The sequence below is a fragment of the Xyrauchen texanus genome, chromosome 43 (assembly GCF_025860055.1).
Source record: "Xyrauchen texanus isolate HMW12.3.18 chromosome 43, RBS_HiC_50CHRs, whole genome shotgun sequence".
Taxonomy (NCBI): Eukaryota; Metazoa; Chordata; class Actinopteri; order Cypriniformes; family Catostomidae; genus Xyrauchen; species Xyrauchen texanus.
In genome coordinates this window covers 9,117,780-9,140,319 of record NC_068318.1, presented here as the reverse complement: position 1 = coordinate 9,140,319, position 22,540 = coordinate 9,117,780, and the positions used below count along the sequence as shown (strand labels likewise).

Sequence of the window (22,540 nt, the reverse complement as noted above, 5' to 3'; positions counted from 1 at the left end):
ACTGAGTGGAGCGGGTGACCGGTCTAAGATGGCGGCGCCGCAGCTCGTCCGCGCCAGTAGGCAGTAGCTGTCGATAGGGCGTCTATCTATATGTCTATGGTATCCTTCGTGTGCACTCACAACCCACAATTCTTTGCATTAACGGAAATGTCTTTAAAAAATGACGCCAATTTGCCCGAAAATATGGCATTCAAACGCAAGTAATGTTAATTCCCAAGTCGATGTAACACAGTAAACGGATGCAGAGTAAATAATATGTATTATTAGAATAATATATAATAAAAAGTAGTATAGACTAAAAGTACACCTGTAAAATATATTTTATTTTCTCTCTACATGATTATAACTCTCCTAAAATTTACCTCATGAATTCCCATCCAAAGGGACTTTGTTCCCTTCTCACTCAGACGCTCACACTTGTTAAATAGTGGCATGTTGTCATAGCAACCATGATAAGTTTTGTTTCTGTTTGTCCAGTGACGGCTGTCTCGTTTAAACTAGGCTTGTTTAAAGGAGGACACTCGGTATACTACTGCCTTCAAATGACATGTCCTACCTAGCAAGCAGCCTTCGAAAGGAGACACAGTTGAGCACTGTTGAGGCAGGTGAAATCATGACCGATCAGGTTAAAAAGATCTGATATACTCTATGTGCACTCTTATGCTTATCAAAGTGTTGAAACACTATCGGTCTCTCGCAAAAACAGAAGGGCAAAGAGTTGCTGTAAAATAAAAGCCACACAAACACATGGATGGGGGGGGGGGGCGCTGCCTTTAAAACAAAATTACCTACAACCCAACAGCACTCTTTTATCCAGCATATGATAGGAGCAGGCCAAATAAATGACAAAATAAGGAGAGAACGGAAACTGGGGTCAGTTTGGCCCAGAGAGGAGAGGAGGCCCAAACCAGTCCAATTTTTCTTCTTTGAAGATAGAGAGAATGAAAGAGTGAGAAAGAAAGGTTCACACTCAAGAAGGTTTAATGATTTCTTTACTGGCTTGAATGCACACGCACATTCAACAACAACAACAACAACAAAATACTACAGCACTCGGTTTCTCATCACGCATGAATCACAGTGTTACAAATGTTCAAAAAGAATACAAACAAAAAGCAGACGCACAAAAAAAAATACTTTTACTCATTCATATACACCTATCCTGTCATTTAATCCCCATATCATAAATGTTATGACAAATGGTGGGGTAAAACAACTATACATCGTGCAGTTTATTTTTGTTACAATGATCTTACCATCACAAGTATTATTCCCCTTTATTAACATCAGGAGGAGAGCACTTCAAATAAGGAAGTGCTCTGAGATATCAGCGTCTATATATATATCCATATATAGCCTTTATATGTATACACATACACCCGATCACAGAGATAGAAACATCTTTGCAAAAGTAATGTTATACAATGAAACACACAAAAAGAGACAATATAACCTGGAGCTTTTTTTATACAATAGTATTTTGTTGTGTTCCTTTTTTCTATTTAGAAAAAATAAAATGTTGACCTTAAGTCAACGTTTTAACAACAGTCATCAGTGCAATATTTTCGACAAGAGGAAAAAAAATCAAGTTTAAGACAAGCAATGCATATTTGTTCTGCCTATATCATCAAATCTAGTAGATGATCATGAGAATCACATCTGTTGTATCTCCAGGTGTAGGAGGAGTTGAAAGTCCCTGGTTACATTGTTGGAAACAGTTTAACCAGGAGTGAGTGTGGGGGGCTGAATACAAAAGTACAGTCATACAATTGCATACAACTTCATGGGGCTTCTCACAAATAGACTGGTATTTGACCTAATTCACTCACCGTTGGCCACTGTATCAAAAAGAAAGAAAAAGGAAAAACTTACATAAAAGCAGCATTGAAACCAACACCAGGTGTCATGACTCTTAAAGGCAGCAGGCAGTCTTTTGAACGAGACTGCAGCAGAAGTCAAAGTCTTTTCAATAATAATGTTCATATAGTCCTGCTCAGTAGTAACTTTTCGTAAGCCTCGGCTCCTGCAGTTACCCGACCAGGCACTAAGGGTCGCAAAAGGCTTCACTTTGTATGTGCAACAAAACTCCCTGCATTTAATAGCCATGCGATGTATTTAGCTTTTACGATAGAAACAAAGAATGGAAATGCGATATGTAGCGATCGGCTGAAAGAAAACATTTATAATGTCTCAACCATACTTGGCAAAGAAAATAAAAAAGAATCAATATGTTTCGAATAACCAATCAATCTTAATTTGGCTTTGGAGATAAATTGTCCCGAGTGAAGATTAAAAAATTATGTTGACGATTAGAAATCGCTGAAATAATTGCGCAAAAAAATAGGCGTAGACGATTTTTTTACGTCCAAAAAAAATAAAAAGAGCGCACGTGGGCAACTAAGAAGAGTTAATGAGAAAGCATGAAAAAGACAGCATATATCTGATATTGTCGAATACTTTAAAGTCGAGGTAGCTGATGCAGAGAACCAAAATAAAAGTTGGATTGGGGGGGTCTCCACACGGGACAGTTTAGCCTGTAATGAGTCCGAAGCAGCTTTAGGTCACCCTACATACACTTAGGCTATATTCTTAAAAATAAGCACAACATAATTTAAAATGCATCATCTCAATGTACCTTCATAAATAAAATAAAAATCCAAAACAAACCCAGCCTGTATTCACTGTGATGACCAGGGTGTTAATTAAAAATACTGAAAGATTATGAAGTGTGTACCAAATGCGACTTTACTGACGTTTTGAGAAAAAATCTTTTTTAAAAAAGCGAAAGCAGCTTTTTTTTTAGTAACACGTTAATCATAGACATGGGTCGCACTGGCCTGAAAGCTGTGTAAAGCAATCTGCTAGGTGAAGGCAGAGCGCAATGGACTACTTTTACAGAGAAACGCAGTAAAGCTATGTGTACAGTACTTAAGAAAAAGTCAGTTGTTATGTCGAGGACATATTTTAGCATTGCTCACCAACACCGCAGCATGCCACATGATTTGATTGATGAAACGACTTAAGGAAGGTTCGTTTAAAAAAAAACAGTGTTTAGCCAAAATAGATGATGGTGGCCTTCATTCTGGGGTTCACCTCTTTCCCTTTCAAATATTCCAGCATTCAGCCACAGCATCAAGTGCCATATTGATTTCTCCAGCGGTCACATCGGTGGACTGGTCAATAGGTCAAGCCCCGGGTTGACATTCAATAAAAAGCTATAGTACCAACGCACATGAAAAACAATGTGCGTTTCAGTTTCTCGTGGCCGTGTAAAGAACCAGCCGGACAAGCCCTCATCTGGTTACAGGTACAAGGGAACTTCGCCGGCGTCCGTCAGGCGTTTGCTAGAATGATCTTTCCCAATGTGCTTTGACCCGGATCACCGCGCACCGGACGAGTACTTGGCCTTGGTGATGAGGTATAACACGATGTCTTGATGTCCTCCGAAAGCGGCTATGTGTAATGCGCTCCAGCCCTCCCGGTTCGCCAGCCGAATATCGGCTCCGAATTTCACCAGCAGTTTCACCAGCTCCAGATTTCCGTCGATGACCGATTGATGCAGCGCCGTCTGTCCCTCGGGCCCGAAGGAATTTACGTTAAACTCGCAATTGGTCATGTTCTGCAGCAGTGAATGGAGCTCTTTCGTGTTGCCTTTCTTCACCGCCTCCTGGAAGACTCTCTGAGGCGCCGAGCACGTCGATATCTCCGCTTGGCTCATGATGCTTTACTTTAAGTCACTAGTCTTAAAGCCAGTTGTTGCGCTCGAGACTACAATCAACGAGCATATATCCAAAAAGGACAAATAAACGACACACTTGGTGTGTAAATGCAGTCAGTGGCTAGTACATCCAAAGACTTAGCAATAAAAGTTCAAATGATCCACAAGTTGTGAGTTTCCCTCAGTTGCAGCACCAGGTTATAGCAGAATAAAGTTATTTACTGTGTGAACGGCGGCGTCTCCAGTTAAGCGCATCGAGGGGCCGTTAGATTCGGTGATTTACCTCAGGAAATGCGGCTCACGCATCCCGCTGTGGCTTAGCCTATTTGGCAAGGCTGACTGAAATAAACATAGGCACTGTATCATAAATGACTACTTTATGACATCTAAAATATTTGACGTTAAATGAGTGACGATATTGTACTTACCTCTTGACGTTTGGACGGGTAAAAGTGACTCAAAAACTCTGCCCGCTGTGTATGTGTCCGTAGCGCGGTGCCGGTGATTCTCTGTCCAGAGCTGCGTTGCCAGGGGGATATTTTAGACGAACTATTTTGCATAACAAAACGTCTTTATAGAATCAAGCATTGTGGAATGGGAGGGCTTGGGCGAAGCTGATAGGCTGTTGGTTGGCTTGGGGGCGTGACAAAACCCTTGAGACGGATGAAAGGGGCGCGGCTTACTTACAAAACATAAAACAGCAATAAAACGGCTGCGTTATTACGCGTTGATATGCTTTACACATAGGCTACCTCAAATGCCACACACCCGAGTAAAAGTTAGTTTATACAGCTACGTAAAGGATTTCCATAGAATGCCAAGGATTAGCTAGTAACTGGGATTGTACTGATTGTTCAGCGATAACTAGAATAAATCACGTTCTGATTCCCACAATCAAACCTAAACTGCTCAGACCATACAAGGAAAAGCTAAAGACATATATATAAAATAATATATATATATATATATATATATATATATATATATATATATATATATATATATATATATATATATATATATATATACATAGGCTACATATATTTATACATCAATCCATACCTCATAATGACAAAGCAAAAAAAAAAAAAAAGATTTTTGATAACTTTGCAAATGTATTAAAAAGAAAAACTGAAATATCACATTGACATAAGTATTCAGACCCTTAACTCAGTAATTAGTTAAAGCACCTTTGGCAGCGATTACAGCCATTTTAGGGTTTTCAGTCATTTTTCTCTGCAGAACCTTTTAAGTCCAGTCGGCCCCTGCACACACACGTTGGGTTTCCATGTTTTATGGGGACTTTCCATAGACATAATGGTTTTTATGTATAAACTTTATATTCTATCCCCTAACCCTACCCTAAACCTAACCCTCACAGAAAACTTTCTGCATTTTTACATTTTCGGAAAACATAATTTACTATGATTTAAAAGCTGTTTTCCTCATGGGACCGACAAATTGTCCCCACAATGTGAAAAAACTCAGGTTTTACTATCCTTATGGGGACATTTGGTCCCCACAAAGTGATAAATACACGCACACACATATTCTCTAAATATTTGGTACTTTGCTATAATATAGCCTAACTGTAACCCAGTCCTCACTGTTTATGGCAAACTTTCCTCTGTTATCATAAAATGAAGAGAGAGACCTTTATTGGGTTTGTTTTTAAATGGTAGCCTACCCAATTGCACACATTTCATCTCATAGCTGGACAACTCATATAAAAGCGACATTTTACTAAAAGTTCCTACCTGTCTGCACCAAATGCTATGGCTGCTACTCTTATTTTATTTATTTATTTTCTTAATTTTTGAAAGTAACATGAAACACATTTCTCTGGATCATTAAACTTTTAGGACGAGTGAAGCAGCCATTCGAGCTGTTTTAGAAGTGGCAGACTTCAATAACAACGCCTGCGCGACATCCTGTGCGCGTCAACAGTTAGCCTATTCGACGCGCTCATTCTGGCTAAATTACCTGTGTCGCGCATGCGTGAAACAGGAAATCGAGTGACAGTGTACCGTGGGAACCGGACGACTGCAATTGCTGCGCAGCTCTGTCGCCTTTACTCACACCACGTCGCAGTTTGAGGTGGAAAGACACACACACACACACACACACACACACACACACACACACACACACACACACACACACACACACACACACACACACACAGAGTATACTGTGTAGCCGTTTGCTTCGTTTGTTCAGAGGCTTCAAAGATTTGATCTGTTCTGTTTCAGTTTATAATCGCTTCGGCGCCTGTGTCGTAGTGCTGGTTAACAGAAAAAAAATAGACTTTTGCAAATGGCGCAAATGTTGGAGGCATAAAACGCATATAAACGCGCTATAAACGCGTTTTACAGACCACACTCTGGAACAAGGAACGTAAAAATAAAAAATATATAAAATATACTTTGACATATATAGAAACAAAATAACTTGGCATAGATAGCTGGAAATACTTGAAAGATACATTATTCTGTCAGATTATAAAAAGAGACTTATTTTATATCCGTTTTAGGTTTATGCCAACTGCTCCTTGTTAGGCTATATTTTAGACTACATATGATTCATTTGGCTTTAAATTCTGAACAGGCTTCTGACTTGAACGGTGTCTGTACAGTTACAGCAATACTCTTTTACAACACATAGGCCTATATTACATATTGAATATTAAATTAAGGTTGAAAGCAAAAACATGTCTGTGCTCAGTCGAAACGAGCTTTGGCCAAATGTCCAGCGTAGCCTGTAGTAGCCTATGTCCAATGAAAAGCAATTTTGGTAAAGTTCAGACAAACTAGTCGATAAATGACGTGGCATATAAAAATAGATATGACATACCAACTCCCAAAAATAAAAAATGAAAAACTCATGGTATTTTATTTTACTACCTCAGCTTTTAAATAAACATAATACCTCCAACAAGCTTTGGGAAAACCTCAAAGAGTAATTTGCTAAAAACTAATTTCCTGTCAGTTATTCAAACAGCTAAATATCTGTCAAATTAAATGCTATCAGACACTTTATTAAAAGATGTAGCCTAATCTATTTATTTAAACTTAGCTGAAACATGCTTTTGCTAACCCTCAAAAGTATTCAGAAGGCTAAATACCTGTCACTGACATAAAATGAAATGCAATATTGGAAACTTTTGAAAAATATGGCTAATTTGTTAAAACATAGCCACCATGATATAACAACCATGTCAATTTAACATTAAAATGGTAAAATTTCAGCTTAGCACAAAGGAGTTCAGATATCCTTGGTTGTTAACATTCTTTTCATACATGGAACTTAATACACTCATAAATAAACCATGACGAGCCAGAGTTCACACATACAACCCCTGGCAAAAATTATGGAATCACCACACTTAGAGGATGTTCACACAGTTTTTTTTTACTTCATGGCAAATAAACAAATCAAAGATATGACACAAACAATATTTGTTTGGTAGCTGAACATTCTGGCTTCGTGAAACATCCCTCAAACTAATTATTTTAATTAATGGCTTTTTCAGTTAGAGGAAAAAAATATGGAATCACTCAATGTTAAGAAAACAATTATGGAATCATACATTTTTTTTTTTTTTTTTTTAAAGTCACATTTAGTACTTGGTTACTCCTCTGGCTTTTATGATGGCCTGAATTCTTTGAGGCATGAACTAATGAAAAACAATATTCTCCATCATTCTGGTTCCAACTTTCTCGATTAGCGGTTGACAGATCAGCTTTGCAGGATGGAGACTTGTCATGGACCAGTTTTTTCAATTTCCACCATACATTTTAAATCGGATTAATATCCGGACTGTTTGCTCGCCATGTCATTGAGTTGATATGCCTTTCCTGAAGAAAAGCTTAAACACTCTTTGCTCTGTGGCAAGATGCAATATCATCATAAAAAATGACTTTATCGTCACTAAATGTCTCGATTATGTACGTAACTTTGGTTACCTGAGAAAAAGGCAATGGGACATTGCGTTTGCTAACACGTATAGGGTGTGTCCTTCCACACAACCTAGTTGAAACCTCTCTACAATAACGGCACTATTCTAATATTGGCTATGTTTTTTTTTTACACTCAGAATAAATATATGAACTATAGTCATATAGTAGGAATTAACCCCTTCACAAACCCAGTCAAGAAGGGAGTTTATTCATAATGAAAGTGCTTGTGACTTAATGGTAAATTACAACAGCCTGAATGCAGGCGGTTGTGTATAATGATGGAGAATCCATACTTAGTATGAAATAGCAAGTGCTCCAAACAGAGAGGACTTGTGAAGAGAGAGAAGTTACGTATAGGTTCTAAAACCTTGCAAGTGTGTTTTGAGGAGACCATCTTGCTGCAAAACAGGTCTTGTAATGACACAGTTCATCCATGCCCATGAGGAGGCCATAGTCGCCACATAAACTTTGAGTGTTGACGGAGTGAGTCCTGCACCTTATCGCTCTTGAAGAAATATGAGAATTTCATGTATGGGGCAGTTTACTGGGTCTTTGCCATGTGAAAGACCCCAATCAGTGAACACATTCCATTTTAGCTCATAGAGGCATCTCATGGATGGCGCTCTGGCCTGTAAAATGGTGTTCGTGACTGAATGCATCAGTTCTGGCGCATTTAATGCAATCTGTTCAAAGGCCACACATGCAGGCTTTGCGGCTGGGGATGCCAAACCATTCCTTGTGTTTGAGAGAGAGGATCATTCTTCTGCTGTATTTCCCATGGAGGCCCGTGCAGTATTTCTTCCATCTCCAGAAACCAGGACTGATTGGGCCAATTCAGCGCAATAAACAGAACTGTTTCCATGTCCACTTGGACTTTGCTAATGATAGAATTGAGGTGGCACACCGGAGGAAGTGCATAATAGTGTTTCGCCGGCCATACATGGGCCAGTGTGACATGGCGACATATATATGCCACTACTGTTGTGTGGTCCGAATTAATCAAAATGTGGAGATTCACAATATTGGAATGAAAAGCTCTCAAAGCTAGAAAGACAGCCAGTATCTCTAGGCTGTTGACACGTCACAGCCATTTCACACCTTTTTCCAGTTGTCGAAAGTTGGTGTCCATTACACACCGCACACCGACCTGTGTTGGATGCATTTGTGCATCAGAAATCTTGACCCAGCACAACACCATTTTGGTAGAAGGCTGGCGCTGTACATGGTGCTAGAGCAGCCAGACAGTGGCGAGTTACCGCGATGCACATTAAAATGAAATTACTTCAGTGGTAATGTGTTTTCAGTTTGAACTGATACAGACACTGAAGAATTGCCTGTATGCGCTCGTTCATGAGGTGCGCACGCATGAACTCCTAAAAAGGAGATTTACTGGCTGGAGAAAAGTGTGCTTTTCGCCCAGTTGACATTAGACCAGATTTTCCATATGGCAAAGCAGCAAGTCTCTGTATTCACTCAGTTGTGCCTCTGATTGGCTAGTAATAACCAATCGCTGAGGTAATTCAAAAGACACACACCATTCATTTTCAATGGGGCGAGTGCCGCATTGATACATTTTGTGAACGTGCAGGAAGCCACAGATAGAATGAAAACAAAGACTTTAAATTGATACGCATTTCCCTCGAACGCGAATTAAAAAAGCCGCCTGTATAACGGTGCAATTTGTATGCGTCCTTCAGTGTCTCAGAACTAGAATGGGCCGAAGCCTGCCGTCCTGCCGTTTGTGTCACAGTCTGTGCACACAACACCGGCATATCATGTTGGACCACAGATTGTGCTCGAACCTTGTAAACACCAGCTGTGATACGCCCATGAGGACTTGCCATGCATTCACGCAGCGCGACAGCAGGCTTATTAATTCATATGAAACAACCTCTATAACATTCTTTGCGAAACGAGAACACGTAAGCGACACTTTATATATATATATATATGTATATACACAATCTAATCTGGATGCTGAAGCGACCTGTTCACCAACGAAGTGTCAAGCGGCGAGGCAGAGTGATGTCGCGGAGTGGAGAGTCTTCTCGTTGCCGTGAAGATCCCACCCGCTGACTCGTGTAGTCGACAGCAAAGTAGTAGAGGGTTTCTAGACAAGAGATGAATCGCTGTCTTGAAGGAAGAAAATTCTGAGGAATAGTGTTTGCGCACTTGCTTTTATTGTGAACAGCTTCACGCCTAAAAGGGCCAGACTCAAACACCATAGCCAATAGAATATTGCCATTATTGTAGAGAAGTTTCAACTAGGTTGTGTGGAAGGACAGCAAACGCAATGTCAAGTGTACTGAGTCGTAAGGGAACCTATTTTCTATCGATGGAATGAGAAAAGTGTACAAAATTTGAATGTACACCTGAGGTAATGATTGCCATCTCCCCTGGTCCTTTACCTGACATCCTACTCCATGTCATAAATGACTGGGGAAATTTTATTGTTTTCTTCAGGCAGTCATCTTTATATGTTTCATTACAATGTCATCAGACAAAAATTCCCGCATCATCACCTTGGCCAATGCAGATTTGTGATTCATCACTGAATATCAATTTCATCCAATCATCCACACACCATGATTGCTTCTCTTTAGCCCACTGTAGACTTGTTTTCGTTTGTCTTTTCTATATAGTCACCTTCCTAAAATAGTCCATTTTTAGTATGATAATTGGTTCAGTTTTTAATGTTTTCTGAAAAACCTGAAAAAATTACTTAAGACATTATTTTAGGAAGGTGATGATATGTAAATCCCATTTCATTCAACTGATTTATTACAGTTCTGTCACAAACATTGACTCCTGTTTCCATCCATTAGTTTTACATTTGTTTTGTTGTGCATTTCTATTTTCAAGGGCATATTGCTATAAGTTTTCTATCCTCACGCTTTGACATCTTCCTTGGTCTACCTGTATGTTTTCCTTTTATAACCTTCCCATTTTATTTAAACTTGCACCAAATGTTAGGCACAGCTGACTGGTAACAACCAACTTCTTTTGCCACACTCCATGTTGGTTTCCTATTAAAGGTGTTATAAAATCCTTGCCATTGTTTCAACTGACAATTCTCTTATTGGGGCCATGTTTCCTTTCAATTAGCCAATTCTAGCAGCTTGTTAAGGTCTATGAGCGCTCTCTTTTAACTGCAGACTAATTAGCATTTGTAGACTTGTGCTGGTATTTGTTTTAGAAATGCAAATTACAAGGCAATTCCATAATTTTTGACATAACTTGATTTGGGAAAAAAATATTAATTAAAATAATGTAATTTAATTAGTTTGAGGGATGTCTCATGAAGCCAGAATGTTCAGCTATTAAACAAAAATAATTTGTGTCATATCTGATTTGTTTATTTTCTATCAAGTAAAAAGCTGGGTGAACATCCTCAAAGTGTGGTGATTCCATCATTTTTGCCAGGGGTTGAATAAACACCATGTCCAATTATTCATTATTATCCTAACATATATCCTTCTTTAATATCTCCTGCACGTGTAAATACTGAGTTTCAGGCATGTGTTTTCAGTTGTACCACATTTCAATGTCCTCAAATGAATATTTCAAGTGGAAACATTTTTCCCTTGAGCAAAAAATTTCCCAACATTTGAAAGAATGAGGCAAAGTGCGTTTGTGAGGTAATTCAACCATGTGTGAAACGGAGGTGTTCTTTAAAACCTGTCGGGATATCTCAGCACATCTGTTTGCTAATCAGAATGTGCGCTGGCCTTTTGAAAAATATTTGTTGAGAAAATGCAGGCCTCTTCCAGTGGCAAGTTTTCTCCCGAGGAGCAAATTTGCACGGTTTCTATATTATAGAAACTTATTGCAGTGGCCCAAAAAGGTATTTGGACACTTAAGTCACACTTAAAAATGTATGAAAGGCATTGCAGGACAAAACAAAATATCAAAATAATGGAATGTATTTTGGAAAAAAATAGCAGAAAAACACTTGATCAAGTTTGTTGAGAATTAAATGATAAAACATTAGATTAACTGTTCAGAATTAAGTTTCTTTCTGTCAAACGTTAGTATAACATGTCCATAGTAGGCTCTCATTTATGAGAAAGTAACAAAGTAGCAGCAAAATGGCTTAAAGTGTTTAGTTCTAAAAATCTGGAACGTGGTTTGATATTTACAGTGTGCAATGAAATTCATACATTTCCAAGTGTGGTTTCAATGTTTTAATGCTTTGTGGGACTAATACATGAGATGGCCACTGGAATCCTTACAAAAAAAAAAAATTATAATTGTTTTCAAAATATGTAAAGTTTTAAATGTATTTTTTGTTTTCATAACTGTGTTTGTTATAAGTAGTCTATACAATTTGAGCCTAAGTGAGACTCTTAAATAACACTGTTAAGTTGACATCAAAGTGACAAGTTATAAATGGGACGTCAAAAAGGTGCTAATTGAGACAGCTGAGAATAGCCTATGGGCCATTTGCTCAGTGTCAGATGTACTGTACTAAACAGTACTGCATCATTCCACCTGGGCCCATGCCTCCATTTCACATTTATCAGAAACCTAACCCAGCGAGAGAGAGCTATGTGGAGGCAAGCTAAAAACTCCTCCCAGTGCCAACAAGTGCAAATATGTGTTATTAAATATTAATATGTGAAGGCTTGAAAGTCGTTCACTGTGTGCAAATACTATTCAGGTTAAACCTGGTATGCTTAAACCGCAGTGTTCAGATTTAAAAGTTCTTCCAAAGGAAAAGGAAAAATATTTGGTGTTTCACTGCAGTGAAGGGGAGCTCTACAAAGGTCAGCCAAGCCTGCCTCTGTTCAAGGTTTTTGACGCCTGATCCAGACACTCAAGTGGTGGGGGAAGAGATCAGGCAGAGGCCCCAGAGTCGCGGGCCAGGGAATCTGCGGGGCTGGCGTGACGTCTCAATAGAGGGAGGGACTTCTGAGTCCAATTCAGCCCCAGTACCACGTGTTCAAGGAGCGTGGGAAAGAGGCAAGCTTTTCTTCCCAGCAAAGAAAGAGCTAGTATCGAATAACAGAAGTGCAGAAGAGCCGGGGCGGTCTGAACAGGGCTAGCTAGAGCTCCGACTGCAAGCAGACAAGATTATCTTGAGTGAATGAAAACACGCAGAGCTACAGTTACAGTGAACACTTTTATATTCATATTCAGGGAGCACATTTTTAAAAGGGGACACAGATGTGGGCTGCTCTGAGCATGGTTTTATTAGACTTGGCAGGGCAGTGTGAAGGACTTTGTTACCCATCCTGTTATGAACTTACAAATCGTCCTCAAAAACTTAGGAGGGAAAACAGCATTTGGCATGAATTCAGGAGCACAGTCTTTGGGGGACCGAGATATATTTGTAGATTTGACAGATTTACAAATGGAGATATGACTTAAAAACTAAACATAAACAATGGCCCATATTGATAACATTCAAGCATATTGTTTTTAGAGATAACTGCAAAAGATTATATGTAGAAAAGATAGATTCTAACAAGTTTTATAAAACAATGTCGGGTTGAACAAGTTGAACATTTCTTGTGCCATGTTGAGAAAAAAAGATAACTCAAAGTGTATAATCACTATCTGTGATAAATCATTTCATAAAAAGTAACAAACACTTTTTATAAACAACTATGACAAAGTATTCATTATATTGTTATATATTTTACAGTGCAAAACAAGTTTAAACAGTCAATTATTTTTAATTGTTGCTTTTGCACGGTTACCATGACACAATGTAGCAAATTCAAATACCTCCATTAAAATAATAATAAAATAAAAAAATCTGAGGTGTAAATCTCAATTAAAAAAAATTAAAACAACAACTACAACTTTTAAAGCAATGGGGTCAGTCCATTAAACCTGGAACTGATCTTATGCTTTCGTAGCCACATCTTCACTAACATGCAAGACCTCTTGGAACTGCAACAGCACCCTGTCAAAATGGGTCCCCTCCCAGAATACTTTTCCGCAGCCAGTGCAGATGAAGTATACTGGTATACGGGGAAGGAGGCCTGGCGGCACAGTCTCCAGCTGAACTTTGGCCCCGCTGGGGAATCTGAAGGTCTGGGGGTCCAGGGCAGTTTGTGGGGCCCAGCGGCAGTGAGGGGTGAACTCGGGACCCTCTGGGGGCCTCCAGCTGTTGTAATCTGCTTGTGTCTCATCTTGCAGTTTGCAGTCATCCCGCTTGGGTACGATGTCCTGAATAAGACCTTTTTAAGGGGACAAATAAATTTATGGAGCTCAACACATGGGTGAAGAAGACTTTGTGGTATACAGTATCTTCTGATGGAAGGAATCTAAATTGATGTTACTGACAAAAACCATGAATTAGAGTTGGAATGACAAAATAATAATAATACTGGAACCGCTTAATTTTCATGACTTTGTAGTTCAAAGTCATGAAAATTAAGACTACAAACAGACTTTGTAGTCTGTTTGTAGTTCACAGATATGCCTTTTCCACTGATATGGACGGAACACCACACTAAAATACTCTGTCTGTGTTTCTTGCTGTGTTATTCAGTGGCAGTGCTGCTTCTAAATTAAACATTAAGTGTGATCCGATTGCCAAACGAATGAGCTGGTTCTCTTGAATCTACAGCTAAAAAAAAAAAAAACACTGCACAACCAATAGTAAGATTCGTGAACAAATTTGTCTTATAAGCCAATTCTTTTGAATCTACCACGCAAAACATGCAGTGCAACCAGTGTAGTCTGATTTCAGAATGAATGATGTGACCAGTGAAGTGCGGTTCCCGAACAAATTACTCTTATGAAAAGGTTCTTTTGAATCTACAGCACGAAACACAGTGTGGTCCGATTCCTGAATGAATGAGTCTTATTAGCCATTTTTTTTCCATCTACAGCATAAAACACAGCGCAACCAGTGCAGTGCGATTGCTGAAAAAATTAGTCTTGTGAGCAGATTCTTTTGAATCTACAGCACGACCAGTGTAGTTCGATTCCCGAAAGAATGACTCTCATGAGCCAGTTCTTTTGAATCTTATGCATGACTAGTGTAGTCCAATTCCTGAACAAAGGACTCTCATGAGCCTGTGTTTTTAATCTACAGTGTGACCAGAGTGGTCCGATTTCCAAAAGAATGACTCTCATGAGCAGATTCTTTTGAATCTACAGAGTAACCAGTGTAGTCCGATTCCCAAACAAATGACTCATGAGCTGGTGTTTTGAATCTACAGCATGAACAGTACAGTCCGATTCCCGAATGAATTACTCTTATTAGCCGGTGTTTTGAATCTACAGCGTGACCAGTGTAGTCTGATTCCCGAACGAATTGTTCTTATGAGCCTGTGTTTTTAATCTACAGCGGCACTAGTGAAGTCCGATTCCCAAACAAATGATTGAGCTTTTTTATATTTTTTTTCAATCTTCAGCGCTAAAAACACAGCGCGCCAAGTGTCATGTAGTTCATATCTTATAAAATTGCATTTCCAAATATTTCTTCAGGCAAATAAGAATCATTAATGTAACCGTTAAGGACACGGAAATGTTAAGAGGAATCACAATTAGACCCAGAATCGTTACATTTCTTACGATTCTCATCCCTACCAAGGATATGGGCTAAAAACTGTTAATGTTAATAATTCACAGGATATCAAAAACAGTGGCAGACAAAATACATTTTTGTAAAATATGTAAATGTATTTAATGTTTCATTAAATCAAAAATGTTTCATACACACTGGTGGCCAAAAGTTTGGAATAATGTACAGATTTTGCTCTTATGGAAAGAAATTGGTACTTTTCACCTAAGTGGCATTCAACTGATCACAATGTATAATCAGGACATTAATAACATGAACAATTACTATTCAATTACTAAAACTACTTCAAAGAGTTCTCATAAAAAAAAATCCTCATGTGCAGCTTTGCAGATCCTTGACATTCTAGCTGTCAGTTTGTCCAGATACTCAGGTGACATTTCACCCCACACTTCCTGTAGAAGCTTCATTTAATTAATGAAATAATGGCAATTGATTTTGTAGTACCAAATGATCAGTTTAGCATGATTACTCAAGGATAAGGTGTTGGAGTGATGGCTGCTGGAAATGTATCCTGTCTAGATTTGATCAAAAATGACATTTTTCAAATAGTGATGGTGCTGTTTTTTATATCAGTAATGTCCCGACTATACTTTGTGATCAGTTGAATGACACTTTGGTGAATTAATGTACCAATTTCCTTCCGAAACAGCAAAATCTGTCCATTATTCCAAACTTTTGGCTGCCAGTGTGTCATATTGAAAAAAGGAAACAAATAGCAAACAAATACCTCTTTCTTTCATCATGCACGTCATTTCCTCTCTCTGCAACTTGAAGTACTCATCACAATTGCAAGCCTTGAAAGAGGTGTCAGAAAAAAATAAAAATTTCAATGCAAAAAGAAATTATGACATCATGTTTATCAAATCTCCAACATTGTTAAATCAAGTGTTAATTGTGATTATACATGTGGTGCAGTAAAATACAGGAAGTTCCTAGGTCGTTGACAGATCACATGTCCATGGACAACATCAAGATTTTGAGTTAAAATTTATATGAGTGTATAAAATGGAAGATTGTCCAATTTTTTATCCTCCTTTTGCCTTCACTGTGACAAATGTATTTTTAAAAGCACAAATATCCATGAAGTCTCTAGAAAAATAAATATGTGGTCATAAAATGCATGCAGCATGATAATAATTTGTTTTGATGGAGTGTAGTATAGTAAATAAATGTTTTATTTCATTCTTGGCTGTGGTAGATGCATTTGTGAACCCAGATCAGGCAGAAATGTTTCAAACAGTCTGTTAAGCCCCCACCCCCCCAGAAAGAGTTTGGCTCCAGTGATGCAAGTTAGGTGTGAGGTTAGAAGTTTGTGTCGCCTCTCATGAATTCACACCTCAGTGTGTCTTCTGTATCAGCCTAAGTGAGGAACTGATTCCCGACCCTTTTCAAACAACATATGGGTGCTAAAAGCCTCGTCACTAAACTCTCAGTCTCCACTCTCAGCAACACCAGCCAGACTGGTACATGTTAAAAAGGACACCTTAACAGGACATATAGACAATTCAGATTTCATTCATTTGTGTGTTTGAAGGGTGTAAGGTGGGATTCTCCCAAAAGAAAAAAGAAAAGAAGTGAAAATGAAATGGAAATCTTCTGTTAAGAGAGATTAGTTAGTTTATGGTTGTTTAAAGCAATGTTCTAGGTTTAATACAAATTGACAAATAAAATCGAATTCCCTCTCCGTTTGTAAAGACAAACCTGAATCATGTTTACATTAATGCACTTACAATGGAAATGTAGGGGGCAATTGTACAGCAGCAAATTATAGTTAAATACACAAACTGTCCTGATCATATTTAATCCCAAATCAATACAAGAAAATATAAAGTTAGATTTTAAATAGACAACGAGGCTACATTTAGGACTATAAATATTTTTCTCATTGCTGTAACATGTTTAGTCATGTTAACATGTATAATGTTTACATCTTGTGGCTATACTTTTGAAACATTGTACATTTTATGTTTACAGATTGGCCCATACACTTCCATTATGTGTGCCTCACTGTAACCGTGATTTTCTTTTTCTTTCTTTCTTTTTTTTAATAAACCAGGGCAAGTCAAAATTATTTTCCAAGTAATCCACGTTTTTGTAATAATTTTTATTTAATAATTACCACAGTGCATATATGTCTCCATGAAAACTGGATACACTTTTAGTTTGAAAAATATTTAGTCTGCACACTCATAAGGTGCTGTGAAAAGTGAGACGTGTATGTGTGTGACAGACACAGGTGCCCTTTGCAACCCCTGGCTGCTCACTCTCACGCTCTCTCCATTCCACCTTGAGAGATCCCTTCCCACACACTGCGAAAAACACACCGGCAACTATTTACCCAGCTCCTGAGTTTCCCATGCAAGAACAAGTCTAAACCTGCTCAGCCAACTCTCAGACTCATCCATGCACTGCTGCAACTCTTTCTCCATCTGTGTTTGCCTCTAAAACCACTTACGCAAGCTTTCACTCTTGAACGTACATAAACACGAGAGAGAGACAGTGAGGCGTGACTAGACCGAACCCGATGGCAAGTATGTCAATGCTATATGTAAGAGGCAAGGGTTGTTATTATTGCAGATCCAGCTATGATTTAACTCTTGATTGTTAGACACATCAGAGCAGGCTTTTCTCTTGTTTTGAAGTCACTTTTGCACTAAAGAATTCCAATATCGTGTCATGATCTGATCCTGAACATTTCCTCAACACTGTGAACATGTTACTGTGGTGTGTGTGTTAAGTCAAGCATTACTATTACTACTGCTAGTAAATACAGCATTGTACAATTAGGTCAAGGTATTAAACTTCCATGTATAACACTGTCTAGTGTTAATCTCGTCAACTAAATTACTGAAAATGTACTTAAAGTAATGAACATGACAATTAAATATCGACTATGTTTACAGGACATTTACATCAAATTATGAAACATAATTAATTTAGAATAAATTTGCTGCTAATATACAGCTATGAGACACTTGTCGCTCTATCGGACCTTTTAAGTACACCATGTTGAGGCTAGGGTATCCTTAATTTTTTTAGTATGCCATAACATCTTGTGCATTTCAAGCGCTCTAGCCTTTCAAATATACTTTTTTGACCGTTGGCGAATGATTCGTTTGATGCATGCGCACTCTGACTGGTTTGTGCTACTCTTTAGTAAAGTCAACACCAGATGCATGTGCAGACGAGGCACACAGATGCGGACTGTCCGCATGTCTACAAAAGCTAGGCTGTGTGAGGGGAAAAGCAGTCCACGCATACTGTACCGATGCTGACATTTGAATCACGTGTACTGTGTGTAAGATGTAGTGGCACATGGAAGACCGAAGTTTAAATAGGCCTTCAAAATTTGAGTATTAAACTTTGGTGGTTAACCATAGACTGTAAAAAAAGATGGACGATGCCCCTTCGCTCTTTTCCATTGGTGAGAACTGAAGCCGCCAGTGTCCGGATATTGCACTGACATCTTGGGACTTGAGTCTGTGCAGTTGCAATTTCGGGACCAGACCTCCGCAGTAGTCAAGGTCCCGCCCTCACTCTCGCTGAATCAATCGCAAGCACACGCCCCTGAACTTTTGACTTATGACGGTGTGAAATAATTATAGAAATTTAGATATTAAATTTAAAGCTCCAATCTCCTCAGTCCTCCGAAGATCCCGAAAAAAAGTCAGTTGGTGCTTCAGTGACTACTTCGCTCAGAGAACCTGTCAATCACAGCTGTCAATCATGATGTCACTGCACCGTTTTTATAGCATCAAATAACTAACTAAAAACAAACTTATTTTGAAAACAAACACTTGAAATTACATCAACACGATAGAAACTACAGTAAATGACAGAAACCATCTTTGGAAAAAAGATATGTGAAGTGTAATTTAATTGTTTAGTTGGTCTCACGTCCTGTTGAATAACATGGGGAGGTGGGGTTTATGACCTATACTAGGACCAGTCACCGGGGGGCGATCGAGACATTTTGGCTTCACTTTTGAGGGCTTGTGCGGCACACTTGTGGTTAACACGTTACAGAGACAAAAGAAATATAGAATCACATGGCTTGTTGAAGAGATGCTTGTTCCAAGAAATCTAATGATCAATTTTCACCTGGTGGCTGGTGGACGAAGAAACAGGCACACACACAAAAAACAAATCTAATAAGAAAGTTACATTTAAAGAGGGACCTGAACCATATCTAATGACCAGAATATCACTGAAACTTGGTGGTGTCTATGATACCTAGTAGCAATGCCCTGGCAACCATCCACATCCCCCTAGCATTGTAGCAGCCAGTTTTGCATGGACAAGCACCACGCACGTTTTCATCACAAAATGTAAAGGTAATCCAGTTACCAGAATGGTTAGCCATGTGTGAAATTTGTTGTGCCTAAGGTAAAGATTGCAAAATTCACATAGTTCATAAGACGTATCACTGTATTTGCAGCATAATTTGGGGGTATATGCTCCAGATATCACTCTCATGTTAGGCCAACATTAGCCCCCAACAAGCAAAAAACACTTCCAATTAGAGAGACTTGCTGAAGGAAGAAAGGCCCGATACAGCTCCCATAGAAAGTGGGTGGGGGAGGGGAAATGGAGGGAACCTCGCAAAGACTCCTGTTCCCTCTCTCCCTCTCACTGCCGCTCCCATGGGAAAATCCAGGACTGCATACAGGCAGCTTGTGCTGTGGCTGGGTCACATGACCGAGCTTCTAACCAATGAGGGGATAGTCCTATGATTCAAACTGAAACAGAGGCAGGTGAGCGTGGGAACAAGACTAGGATTTAGATTCCTGCCCTGTCGGCAATGCAAACCTCAGTCTTTGACACATTTGTGGCAAGCTCGGGCGGCCAATAACAACATTGGTGCAGTCTTAAGAATATTGGTATTTTGCACATGTGGGAAAAAAAATGAAACTTCAACCTCACTTTTTAATCTCACACTTAAATGAATGTTCCAGGTTCAATACAAGTTGAGCTCATTTGACAGCATTTGTGGCATAATGTTGATTACCACAACAAAACAAAACAAATTATTTCAACTTGTCTCTCCTTTTTTATAAAAAAAAAAAAAAGATGCCAAAAATCGAGGTTATAATGTGGCTCTTAAAATCCAAGTGAATTTTGGCCCAATGTTCATACATTACATTTGTACATATCTTCCCACTGCTGCTATACTTGATATATTTCCTATTTATATTTGACTTGTTTAATTCTGTGTACTTGTGGCGTTATTGTCTGTATTTATCGTCATTTTTATGTTTACTACATGTTGCACTGTAGTTTGTTTTTATCCATTGCCATGTGATGTGCTAAAAATGACAATGAACCTGACTTTGACATTTTTGGATGGTTATAAAGACAAAAAAGTAAAGCTTTCTTATTTATATATTAATATTATATTATATTTATATATAGTATTGCCCCTTTTAACTGTTCAAATGTAGCTACTTTTTCAAAATGGTAGCTTGACTGCAGTTTAACTACATTAAATTAAAAGTAGTTTTAGCTAGTGAAGCTATGATTTCCACAAATCTAGTATATGATAATAATTCTGAACTGAACCCAAGGACTATCAAAAGACATTGAAAAGAAAACCAAAAGTTCAGTTCTCTTGGAGGTAGTAATAAGATGCGAGATTGCTAGTTTACTTGAGGCATTAGTAGAAAGCTCATCAGTGTTGACCTCGCTCTCTCTCACGTGACCCTGCCACGAGGTGGTTTAGATTAGCGTTGTTGTAAGTGCTAATGGTCTGTTCATTGCCCAGAAAGCTGAACCTAACCGCTCTGGACAGTTGGACAGGACACAGTCGCCATGCAATCTGCTCTGACACTTCTTTCTTTTTCTAACAACATACATGTGTGCTCCCCTGTTGGTCTTGGAAACAAAATACACCCAGAAAGCTTCTTGGCAGCGCTGGACAAGGGGGGCTGGTTAGGGACTGGAGCTCTGCAGAGAAACACGGGAGCTGGGAAATAATGGCCTGTGAGGAGACTCTTTGTGTGGGCTTTAGCTGCAGAGCTCAGGGGGGCACTGGGGGTTTTGTGTGGTAGCTTGGCCTCTGTGAAGCTAGCCTTTCCACCAACCCCATTGATACTTGCCCCCTTCTCATAGCGGAGCTCTTTAACACTGCCCAAATAGGGGGATAATAGTCCCACTACGAGCCTTGAAACGAAGAATGGTTGATAGCTCTTTCTTTTCTCTCGCTCTTCTCATTCTTTCATCTCAGGCGGTCAGATCAATGACTCTTATATACTTCCAGAAACGAATACCCTTGAGGACGTCGCAGGGGAATTTTGAATTTAGATGAGAGTTAGGACTAGGGCTGGGCGATATATCATATATTTACTATATGTTGGATTTTTTTTGTTGCAGATATAATATGAACAAACACTGAGAATATTGCATTGGTCCAAATTCGCCTCCAACAGAATGTACTAGTAGGGTAGTTTACTCTCTCACCTTGTGTCATGACTTGAGTTTGAGAGCATTAAGGCAGATATTTTATAATAATTTATCATATAAACATCAGTAGCAAAAATGCTGGAATTGAGCCAAGAAAATCAATTCATTTCAAAGAATCAGTTCCGTTGAACAGGTTGAATTCATGATCTGGTTCAAAACCTTGATTTCATTATTTGTTCAGATCACTAAAAATTTTCAAAACATACCCATGTGGCATTTTACTTGTTTTAGTAAAAACATATACGAAGGTAAATATAGTTTACAAATTATTCAATATAATGTGTTCGTTTATTCAAAAACAGTATGGAAAGTCAATTATATTACAACAGTATGTCTAGATATTCTACTGTATTTTACTTCTTCATTTTCACACTTCTAAACTATTGAAGAGAAAATTTATAAATCTCAATTGCTATTGGCTAGTTGAGTTTACGAACGTTCCATGATTGTCAGACGTCACTGGTGGGCGATGGTATTTCCGGTCTAACGTTACGTTAGCTTCATCGACAACGCCGGTAACTGTCAGGTAAGACTAGGACCAGATAAACATGGCTTTCTACACCAGATCCCTTCAACATCTGCCAAGGATAACGATAAACGACGTACACCGAATAATTCAAGCGTCATCATCGGCTCCCAAGAGCAAGAGGGAAAAGGGTTTCAAGATATACGTCTCTTCATTCATTGACAATTATGAGGGTAAGTTATGCTATGTCTTTAGCTAGCTGTAGCCCTAACGTTAGCGATGATTCTAGGTGACGTTAGGCTAGAAAGTAACCTTTACAAAATACTTATTAAATGATTAATTTTAGTTGTTGGTCACATGTGGATTATTATATGTTCATTTTACTATCTTACATT

General features: G+C 38.7%; 2 protein-coding genes across 5 annotated transcripts in view; both read right to left on the bottom strand.

Annotated features, from left to right (window-relative positions):
• Positions 1 to 973: 973 nt before the first annotated feature.
• LOC127635434 (notch-regulated ankyrin repeat-containing protein A) lies at positions 974 to 4,257 on the bottom strand. The gene is made up of 2 exons (XM_052115484.1): positions 4,147 to 4,257; positions 974 to 4,057 (listed from the first exon to the last, which is right to left on the bottom strand). The coding sequence occupies exon 2, from the start codon at positions 3,716 to 3,718 to the stop codon at positions 3,380 to 3,382; it is 339 nt and encodes a 112-aa protein (XP_051971444.1). The 5' UTR covers positions 3,719 to 4,057; positions 4,147 to 4,257; the 3' UTR covers positions 974 to 3,379.
• Positions 4,258 to 12,785: 8,528 nt separating this feature from the next.
• LOC127635426 (exonuclease mut-7 homolog) overlaps positions 12,786 to 22,540 on the bottom strand; it is a 77,795-nt gene continuing 68,040 nt past the window's right edge. For all 4 annotated transcript variants that reach the window (XM_052115469.1, XM_052115468.1, XM_052115471.1 and 1 more), the window contains 2 exons: positions 15,948 to 16,014; positions 12,786 to 13,865 (listed from right to left, as the gene is read on the bottom strand). In XM_052115469.1, the coding sequence (XP_051971429.1) occupies positions 13,528 to 13,865; positions 15,948 to 16,014 (405 nt within the window). In that variant the 3' untranslated portion in view covers positions 12,786 to 13,527. The remainder of the gene's footprint in view (positions 13,866 to 15,947; positions 16,015 to 22,540) is intronic.

Excerpts from the sequence above, each read along its gene's own strand:
- LOC127635434 (XM_052115484.1), bottom strand. The coding sequence starts at position 3,718 with ATGAGCCAAGCGGAGATATCGACGTGCTCGGCGCCTCAGAGAGTCTTC.